This window comes from Kwoniella mangroviensis, assembly GCF_000507465.2.
Source record: "Kwoniella mangroviensis CBS 8507 chromosome 1 map unlocalized Ctg02, whole genome shotgun sequence".
NCBI classification, from domain to species: Eukaryota; Fungi; Basidiomycota; class Tremellomycetes; order Tremellales; family Cryptococcaceae; genus Kwoniella; species Kwoniella mangrovensis.
This window is the reverse complement of record NW_027062534.1, coordinates 1000595-1011068: the sequence shown is the minus strand read 5'-3', so window position 1 is coordinate 1011068 and position 10474 is coordinate 1000595. Positions and strand designations below refer to the sequence as shown.

At 42.1% G+C, this 10474-nt stretch overlaps 4 protein-coding genes across 4 annotated transcripts; 2 read left to right on the top strand and 2 right to left on the bottom strand.

Moving 5' to 3' along the window:
* Positions 1-65: 65 nt before the first annotated feature.
* Positions 66-1610, bottom strand: I203_105480 (uncharacterized protein; the record flags this gene model as incomplete). The annotated part of the gene is made up of 6 exons (XM_019144637.1): positions 66-256; positions 350-448; positions 516-601; positions 658-704; positions 781-1157; positions 1247-1610. 6 exons carry the CDS (start codon positions 1608-1610, stop codon positions 66-68), a joined length of 1164 nt encoding a protein of 387 aa, XP_019005972.1.
* Positions 1611-2194: 584 nt separating this feature from the next.
* I203_105479 (uncharacterized protein) lies at positions 2195-6173 on the top strand (the record flags this gene model as incomplete). Its single annotated transcript, XM_065517787.1, has 19 exons — positions 2195-2359; positions 2427-2714; positions 2798-2987; positions 3072-3389; positions 3450-3501; positions 3572-3881; positions 3937-3953; positions 4004-4110; positions 4175-4266; positions 4331-4351; positions 4416-4550; positions 4616-4834; positions 4894-5069; positions 5125-5255; positions 5346-5365; positions 5430-5449; positions 5506-5578; positions 5633-5750; positions 5815-6173. The coding sequence occupies 19 exons, from the start codon at positions 2195-2197 to the stop codon at positions 6171-6173; spliced, it is 2811 nt and encodes a 936-aa protein (XP_065373091.1).
* Positions 6174-6935: 762 nt separating this feature from the next.
* On the top strand, positions 6936-8618 carry I203_105478 (uncharacterized protein; the record flags this gene model as incomplete). Its single annotated transcript, XM_019144635.1, has 7 exons — positions 6936-7107; positions 7176-7307; positions 7431-7694; positions 7779-7846; positions 7927-8024; positions 8121-8364; positions 8484-8618. 7 exons carry the CDS (start codon positions 6936-6938, stop codon positions 8616-8618), a joined length of 1113 nt encoding a protein of 370 aa, XP_019005970.1.
* Positions 8619-9112: 494 nt separating this feature from the next.
* On the bottom strand, positions 9113-9937 carry I203_105477 (uncharacterized protein; the record flags this gene model as incomplete). Its single annotated transcript, XM_019144634.1, has 1 exon — positions 9113-9937. The coding sequence occupies one exon, from the start codon at positions 9935-9937 to the stop codon at positions 9113-9115; it is 825 nt and encodes a 274-aa protein (XP_019005969.1).
* Between the last annotated feature and the right edge of the window lie 537 nt (positions 9938-10474).

The following is a 10474-nucleotide window of genomic DNA, read 5'->3' as shown; positions in this document are numbered from 1 at the left end:
CTGATTATCATGATGAGAACAAAGAATCACCTATTCCAAAAGAAAGCCTATCTATCCTACCTACACTATGTATCCTTGTCACTCGGTTCTCTCCAAATCACCTCCCATACCTGACAAAAACTACCGAAAAGGAATGCCCAACTGCCCCAGAATGTCGCTAGACCAGATTGGTATTCTGCTTTAGAACTTGAGGAGGCGTACCCTAAAGCTCCGCATAGCATGAATCCAATCGCACCGATGAGGTTCCACAGACCGACTATGGAAATGAGAATAACGTATGTCAACAATGATACACACGCAATGTAAGTCAGGCGGAGCTACATGAAGTAGTTATGCAAGGTGGACTTACCCCACCAACCTATCTCGAGAAGATTGGGTAACCACCATTTTTTTTGTACTTCTACCATCAATATTAACGAAGATACTATAAAACCTGTACCACCTATGACTAGAAGCAAATTTGAATATTAACCCACTGTTGCTCGAAAGACTGAAGATCTATTCGATCAACTCACCCTGCGGAGTCCAGAAGAAAATATCTATGATAGCTTGTGATCCACCTCCATCTGCAAAACCAGGTATTACCCCAGGTAGGCCGGTCCTATCATCCAGAAGTCAGCATCGAATACTCTTCTCATTGACGTAAGGTGCACTCACAATGTCGATACCCAAAATATCGTAGCAGCGAACAGCTGTACTATTGCCTAAATATCCGGCAAGTCGGTTTATCCCCTTATTAACAAGTTACAAAGACACAGATATCCATCACGTCAGACGTACAGCTAAATAACCCATATCATGCCACATAGGTTTCCCCCACCATATAAACCCCTTCTTATCACTCAGCCAACTTTCGTCGCCATTTCCATCATCGCCAGAATCACTTGTAGCCGGAGGTGTACTTGCTGAATGCGATCTTGACTTGATTCTATCCAATTTAAAGCCCGTTTCTCTCGGTACGGATCTCCGATCATTCAATAGTTCGCCAAGGGCAGTACCGAAATTTATTTCTCTACCTCTATCTAATACTTCTACTACGCCGAGATACGCTCCGATTTCAAAAATTGATCCACCAAGGAAAGCTGTTGCTGCGGCTGTCTTTGAGAACGGTTCGGTATCTAGAGAAGGTCTTATGATGGGGAACCATACGAGGTAGCCTATTGGATCATTACCGGGTCATCAGTGTTCGTCTGTATAACAGACAAACGTCATCGAGATTGAAGGCAGAGATGGCGATGGAACGTACCATTCACAACCCATACCATCGACCCTAGCGTGAAGCTCACAGCTAACCAAAATGATACATCCGCCTTTAAATGAGGTTTGAATTTACTTTCTTCCCTCTTTATTCTCCCAGTCGTCAGGCTTTCGATCTTCCGTATTTCCCCCCCACCCTGTTCCTCATCTTTGGACGGAGAACCGGGTCCAGCATAATGTATAGTATGTGATTTAGGTGAATATCTACCTTTCCTTGCTCTTCTAGATGACCAACTTCCCTTTCGCTCGCTTGTATGGGGATCGATGAATGAGAGGTAGGTCGGAGTGAAGAATGGATGAGGTGATCGATGTTTGTGCAGGACGAGGGTATCATGGTGTTTGATAGGGGCCATCGTGAGTTGGTGTGACCGTATCGCCCAGATCACCTTCTTTGCCGAGAGCTGAAGGATATCCAGTGATGATTTTGAGGGTGAATCCCATTCATGACGACCGATAAATGACTTCTTCTCGTTGACTTGTAAAATAGCAACTTGGTTTTCGAGTTTACCTCTTACATCGATGACGCGGGATCGACCCAAAAAAGCAGGAATCCATCTAAAAATAGACGTTCTCTCGTTTTTCCGGTCATGAGCAATCTGGGTGGTGACAACTTATTCAAATCCCACTGCGTAACAGTTAAGTATGATCATATGGGTTGTAATTATGTATGAGAATCTTTCCTTTGACTGCATGATCACCCTCCTTTTCACAAAGGACTGTTACACTGTTACACAGTGTATGCACATCCAAGTATGGAAGTTAGCAACATTGTCCTCAACAGATATACCAACAATTTCTGTTTGGCTGAACTACTATAAGCCCAGTTATTGCTGTATATATAATACATATCTGTGTCAATCACCCCAACAAAAAAATCTCAGGCTTACAAGTCAGGGGAAGAGGTTCAAAACCCCTCAAAAGGTCCCCAAATCTTACTATGCACCTACCAAGACAATATGCTTCAACCATTGCCAACCCTACAGCCTCAGAGGCCAATATAGGAGGAGTATCAGCAGCAGATCTCATTCAACAAGCAGAGAGACACTGGGATGTATCTGCAACTAGCATTTTAGCTGCTTGGGTGGCTTGCATGGCAGGCATTGTAAGTTGTACATCATATCAAACATCATATCTGCCAGATGCTCACATGATTTAATTGATTGTAATAGTTATTGATCCTCCTGCTGTACTCTACTGTGAGGTTGAAATGGCGCAGAATCTATTTACCAAGATGGAAGCTCAGGAAACCCTCTCAACTCAAAGAAGAGAAAGAGGAAGATAGGTTGAGATTAGCTCAGATGAGTAGAAGAGGTCAAAAAGAATACCTCATGAAGAAGTTCAAAGAAGAACCTGAGTATTATCCTGGATTTATCAAGAAGAAAGACCCTGGTGATGAGAAGGGATATATATGGGTTGAAAAGGAAGATGATGGTGTGTGGATTGGGAAAGCACCAAAAGTAAGCTTTCAAACCCCTGTTCCTTTAAACTTTTGATCAGGTCTCAGTGGAAAAGCTGATTAATTGATTATTGTTGCCCAAAGGCTCCCATAAATTTTTTTGGCTGGATAAAACCAAACTGGGAAGATACCATGACAGAACTTATGGCTATATTGCCCAAGTGGTTTTGCTGCTGTTGGAGTTTACTTGGTCTAAGGCTTTGTGTCCGGAAAAGAGGGCAGAAGAAGAGGAAGACCATCTTGGAACAGGATATCAGAGGTCTGAGAATGCTTGGTGAGTGTTGAGCCCGTTTCACTTGGACATTTTCTTTGGACATATTGTTTCAAGAGTTGGTCTATGTGCTAACCTTGCAATCAGGCCTAGATGCTGTCATATACCTCATGTTTTTGAGGCTCCTCAAATATCTCTTTGCAGTTATATCAATCCTGGCTGTCTGTATGGCATTTGCCAATTATTATATCAATACTGAAACTATCTATGGCAGTACAAATGCCCTATCAAGCTCAAGCTCAAGCTCAAATAATTCTGCGGACAATAATACCAAATTTGACAAGGAGAATATGACCAATATCATTGATAATCCCAATTTGCTAACTGCTGCCAATATCAAGAGCAATGGATTGTTGGTTCATGTGAGCTTTGAGATTATTGTGACCATGCTGGTCATTATATTTGGTGAGTTCACACATGGTGATTCAGAAAAAGCGGATGTTGATGAGTGTCATGTCTTGATAGTTCTGAAAGCCTGTACTCATCATGCAAGGCTAGTTAAAGAATGGGCAAAGATGTGAGCATCACTTGCCCATTTTGATGTTCACTGCACCCATTCAAGCTGACTGAAATATGATGATGTATAGGAACAGAAATGAAATCTCATTCAAGACTCTGTTCATCACTAACCTTTCAATTTCTAAGACAACAACAACAGGAGCCAAGAAACAGATAACCAACCTAGTCTTAGGGGAGAACCTACAGAATATACCATGTGAAGTATGGTTTGCTATGCATAAACTCAACCCCTTGGAAAAGAGGATAGAAAAGTTCAAGAAAGAAGCATTTTCCAAAGCCATTGAAGCTGTTGCCATGGAGACCTTCTATGAGGGTCAGGAGGGTCAGAGAAACCATGTTTATGATAGTTGCTGGGACAGAGTGATGGGGAGGAGCAAAGTGAGTAGCGTTACATCTACTCACAGAAGCTCATCAAGCTAAATATCATGAACAGAATGCTAGGACCAAGGTGTGAGTTCTTTAAGTATGATGTGACAGCAGTTGATATCTATGTATATTAGCAATGAGGCACTGCAAGAAAAACATCAGATAGAGGAAGTGCAAGAGCTGATCAGATATGAGCAAGATGGTTCAAATTGGAAAGACCTGAATGGAACTGTCACTGCAGGTGAGTAATCAGCTTGTTTGATTTTTCAGCTAGATATGACTTGATTAACCAAATGGACATTTAGCATTTGTCACTTTACCCACAGCCAGGCAAGCAAAGACCATCCTTTCTCAAAAGAAAGGTGACTTGGCTCAGGCTGGATATACCCTACAGAAAGTGAATAGACACATGATTTTAAATTTTTTTATATGCTGATTGTGTGTTTGATATGGCTGATCAGGCTCCAAGGACCCACAATGTAGTGGGTCGCCTCATATGTCAAGTGTGATCAGATTCAGCAAATACTGACCTGACTGCACAACCAGCTATGGAAAAACCTAGAGAAAGATGCCAAAGCCAAACATTCCTCTGCAATCTTTGGTAAAGTAGCATTAATCTTTGTTTGTTTCCTGAATACAATACCAGTGATGGGTATTGTTTTTTTGACCAATATTGGCATTGTAAGTCTCTAATCAAAGACTTGTCATGATAGTAAAATACTTAGGCGACCTATGGTCATCTTTAGGCAATAGACAGATATCCAAAGCTCAAACAAATGCAGGAAGACTCCCAATTTTGGAAAGTGGTATTTATGATTATTGAAGGTGTCTTGCCTGCAGCTGTAGCAGCCATCTTTGCTTATTTTCTCCCATATATCATGAGAGAGCTGAACATGTGGTCGGGATCAATTACTAGAGGTCATTTAGATAAAGATCAAATAAGACAAGTTTTCATTTTTCTCCTAGTGAGTTCACCTCTTTCCAAAATACTATCAAATCTAAGCTGATTCATTGATGATGGCAGGTGTCCAATTTTGTTGTTTTTGGACTGATTGGTGTGCTTTATGAGACCATTTCAGGCATATATTCAAAGATAGGAGAAAAGTCTATTGGGGACATATATAAGAGTATAGGTGATCTACCTGCAAAGATCACAAGAGCTTATATTTCTCAAAGTCTTTATTGGTTTTCTTGGTATCCGTAAGTGAGACCATATTTGAGAATGCTTGCATTGCTGATGCTTGTCAATTTATAGGATAAGATCTATAGTTATGTGGTTACAGCTGTTACAAGTGCCAAGATTGATATTAAAGACCCCTCAATTACTCAAGTTCAAAACCCCTCAGGATTTGGCAGAAGTCACTTTGGCTATTCATTTTGAGCTGGGTAAATATTCATTTCTTTTACCATCAACAAAATTTTTTGTAACTTGTGCTGAGCAATACTGATATCCTGATTGTGCTGAATAATCCACAGCCCTGGAAGTCTCATTCATTGTGAGTCTATGGCATCCATGTGTCAACTGTACTCTTCTGTCAGCAAGCTCATGGGATATTTTAGATTTTTGCAATGTGTGTGGGGTGGGTCCAAAATAATTCTACTCCTTCACAGCTCATGCTGAGATGATTTGTCTTAGCTTGATCTACGCACCTTTGGCTCCTATAGTGGTGATTGGAGCAACCATACATTTCTGGTCAGCTCACATTGTGGTAAGTATTTAATTTGACATGCACAAGGGGCATGACAACTGAGAATTTCCTCAGCATTCTCAAGCACTCAAGTTTGTTAATGACACCAAAGAAACAGATGGTGAATGCTGGTGGGTAATCATCAATAGATTGTTAGTTGGAACAGTTTTCATGCAATGTCTGATGGTATTGAGTGAGTTTATTGCACCAAGATCAGACCAACAAGGTAAAAAGCTAATGATTTTTGGCATGGATAGCTGTAACACTGAAGACTCAATCACCTCCCATGGCAGTAGCAGCTGCTTTACCCATATTCTGGATTGTCCTATTCAAGCTTTACTTGAATAAACACTACAAGGATGATAATCTGAACATCCTCTATGATGGTCAATCTGAGTTTGGGCAAGGGGAGCAAAAAGTATTGGAAAAGTATGTTCCAGATATATTAAGGTATGATTGGATGCCTAGAGGGAAAACGGTGAAAAATAGGAAATTGATGGAAAGAGCAAAACAGAAAATACCAGGATTAAAGGAATTGATGATGGTTGATACAAATAATAGCAACACCGGTGGGAAGCTTAGACAGAAAAGAAGAATGTTTAGAAAAAAGAATTGAATTAATTGTTGGTATGTATGCATTGCCAATTAATTTGGGGGTAAAGTGTTATTTTATTGTTGGTAACGGATTAAAATGAAGCATTGATCGTCGCTTTCAGGGACTGGCAAGGAGGAATTACGGCTTGGCACGAAGGCACAGCGCGTTTGTTTTTTCTCGACAGTCGTTAATTGTTGATGTTGATGTCGATGTTGATGGTCTTGGTGTTTGGACTGGATCTGTTTGAATTCGGTTCACTATATGTATTGTATGCGTCTGTTACATCTTCTTTCGGTCAGTTTTCATCATTCAGTATCGCTCTTCATACATACACACGTGATCCTGGTGAACGTTCGACTTCAACGCTCTCTCACGTTTCAACTTCAACCGCTACACGCCCCGTTCTACGCTTCTTGGGTATTCTTGTCCACGAGGTACGTGCTCTTGTCATTTCATGTCATGTCCATCGACGTTGATTCTGCTACAAACGTCTCTCTGCGTTCGATGTGACATGGCAATCGCATCGCTCTTTTCATCCCGGTCACACTTTCCTTTTACTGATATCTCCTTCCCTTGACGCATCTATAGCTATCATCGTTTCATATTCGTCCATTGACCGATAACTCTCTCATGAAGCCATCGTTCACCTAGACCTCTCCACCCTGTCAACACCGACCATCAGCTCAACATCCAATTTACCTCTGCTTCGCTTTTTCAACCAGAAAGTTCATTTGCCATATTGCTCTAATCATTCAACTTAAATTAACATTACGAACATACACAATGACAAGAGCGACTCTCTTCTTTCTCGCTACTACCCTCTTCTCGGTTTTGACGCTCATCACTGCCCAGAACTGTAACTCGACGGTTTCCTGCCCGTCAACCGCACCATGTTGCTCAGAATATGGGTTCTGCGGTACAGGCTCGTACTGTTTAGGCGGATGTGAACCTCTATGTGAGCGAATGGGTTCATCTGGTCGAAAGGTCACATAGCTAATATCATGTCTTGGCTGACACGACTAGATTCATACAAATCTACTTCCTGTAGACCCAACCCCATTTGCGAATCTCAAGAAACCAATTTTACCGACTTGAGCAAAGTACAGATGAATGGGACAAAATACGATGGGAATGCTACGGCGTACGATTGGGTCGGTAAGTAATAAAGCTCTCTTTACTTTACGCCAACTATGACATGACTCCCTGATGCCCCGGCCTGGCCCGATCACTCCCATCTCTCACTGTCATACTTACTGACATTACTCTCTCGCCCAACAGTCAACACTGGTACCCTCGTCCCATCACCATCGGGCGACGGTGTCAGACTCACTCTCAGAGAATCAGATCAAGGAACCAAAATTTCCTCCACACATTACGTCCACTATGAAACGATCGATTTTGTGCTGGAATCATCCAAGTGGAACGGTGTGGTAACCGCTGCCATCACCATGTCTGATGTGAAAGATGAGATTGATTGGGAGTTCCCCGGTGCGACGACCGATAAGGTGCAGACGAATTATTGGTTTTTGGGTGTTGCCAATTGTGAGTGCAAGAAGCTTGGCCTTAATCCCCATCGCGATCTTCAAAATGGATTGGACTGCTGATTCATATTTTATCATTATGTAGACTCCGCCACTCAAGGTGCTTCTTCAGATATCTCTTCAGATACTTCGTCCAACTTCCACACTTATACCGTAAGTCTATCTGGCTAGTCTTCGCCTTGGCTGTGCAGCACATACATTCGACCAGGTTAGCTGATAAGCGATCACTATAGTTCGACTGGCAGGAAGATTACATGAACTGGTTAATCGATGGTCAAGTGGTCAGGACTGTGCTGAAGACAGATACTCTGAGTGATGATGGTAGTCAATAGTGAGTAGTCGCTTCCTCACTTTTATGTTGATTTCTCAACACACAGTCTCTCCATCATCGTTTACGATGTTCAGCTGATCCTGATTTGCAATATAGCAAATACCCCTCCACACCCTCTCGTATCCAACTATCAATCTGGCCAGCCGGTACATCATCTTCCGCTCAGGGTACCATTGACTGGGCAGGCGGGATGATCGACTGGACCGACCCAGATTACACCTCAAATGGTTATTTCTGGAACACAATTCAGAGCGTCAAGATCTCATGTGCGAATGAGGATGACCAGTCAAATTCCACTACTGGTTGGGCTTATCAGGGTAATGATACGCAAGGTATTCCCGTGAGTTGAACGAATGAATCCCCGTTCCCTCTCTGCGCCCGGTCCCAATTCGCAAGACCACATTTCAACCCACGGGAAATGAAATTGTTTGCTGACCTGTCTTGACCTTATTCCTATAGATCGTCACAGTTACCAATGCCTCTACCCTTCTTTCCAAGAGTGAACTCAATAACGTCCCCGTTCAGAATTCAAGAGTATTGGCTCTGGTAGGTATCTTGTCGGTTTTCGTGTTATCAGGAATAACACTTTCCTAAACTTTTCTTCCTTCTTGCTTTTTGTAATTTGGGTTTTACTCATTTATCCTTTTTTTCTTTTTCGATTTCTGTAGCGAGATAATCTCTAATACTCATCGTTCAGAATTCGCATGTTCATTGTTGTTCACCATCAATGTTCCTTTCAAATTGTTTTACATACGGTATTCCCATAAGATCGATATGCTGCTATCCTTGCTTTCTTTTACCATACCATACGTTGAAATATGGTATGTATCATATCCCATTGTACGACTTGATGCATAATCATGACCATCTGATCACCTTGGCAAGCTAAATCCAATGTAACTTCATATGAACCGAATCGTACCTGATATAGGATCATCGATCAATCGTGATGATGCAATACTTGTGCAACCTCGCATTGTTGGAAACAATCGAGTCGATGTGAGAGGGATATCGAGGATAGTGAATATACTCAAGTCCATGCACTGATCAACGGAAAGTCGGTTCACATCACATGCTGTAGCGAGCCCTCACCTCCATGCTTCACCCATCTGAGAATTGTTCTTCAACGGCTTGAAATACTCATCGATCTTCCTCTGCGTATGATCCATCACCTCTACTTCTGGCGTTGGACTCCTCCTCTTCATGTTCGTCGCTTTCCAGTCCGGTATATGTCTTCCACACCTACACTTCCACTCATCTTCGTTATCTTGACTCTTCCAAGTGGTAGCATCTTGAACGGTATCGTAAAGAGCCTCATAATCGTCCGTGACCTCTTCCAGAACTTCCTCGATCACTTGATCTTTATTCCCCTCATCATCAAGTAAGAAGAAAGAGAACGGCTCCCCAATCATTGTCGAATCGAAGTGTAGATCCTCTTCTATCAGACCATTCATCGCATTGACCACACTCCAAAATACATGTTGGATAATCCCCTTCAATTCTTCCCCTGGCATGTTAACCATATCCAGCTTGGATTTTGGTCGCCATCCAGGTCCATATCCCATTATTTTGAATATCAGATGTCCAATGTTATTGTACCTCACATGTACCTTTATCTCCTTGATGTTACATGTATTTTCATCGAGATTGTGGAGTAATTCCGGTACAAACCAATCTATCAGACTCCCTCCATCGTCCGGATCACTCGATCGTTCTTTATCATATGTTTCGGGCCAATCTATACATAGTGTTGTCGGAGAAGATAATTTGATTGCGGAGGTGAAAATGTTGAATTTCGGTTGAAGGGTGTATATGCCTCCTTCATCTGTGGAAGATAACGAATCGATGATGACATTCTCGCCCAACGATAGATGTTTTAGATATGGAAAGATCAATTCGTCTGAGTGAACCATCCAATTGTCCATCACCTCTTCCAATTCTTCGCATTGTTCTATATCAGATATCTCTGTATGACTCGTATATTTCAACGCTTCGACCACTCCTTCATTCACTGTCGTATCATCTGTCCCCGAAGACTGACTGTCTTTATTACTCAATACTAGGTAGCGAAGTAGGGTATATAAACCATCTGGTCCAAGTTTGACACGACGATAGACGATCGGAATGAGCTTTTGATAGAGCTGTTTGGTGACTTTTAATAAGGCGTGAGGGTGCTCGGTCTTGAGGTAATGATAGATGAGGTAGTGAACTGGCTAGAGTCGGGCGAAGGAGATGTCAAATTGGCGACTTGTCATGAGGTTTGGATTGACAGAGAGGCGAATCAGTGTGGATTAAGTTTGGTCTAGTCTGCAATCCTATCAAAGAGAGGGGCGGTGGATACAGTTGAGTACTCGAGTAGGATGTGAAGGTTGGAGAAGTAGATAGGGCAAGTTAAGCATATTCCCGGATCACACCCCGAAACCTCCACTCTGCATGTCCACCTTCTTTTG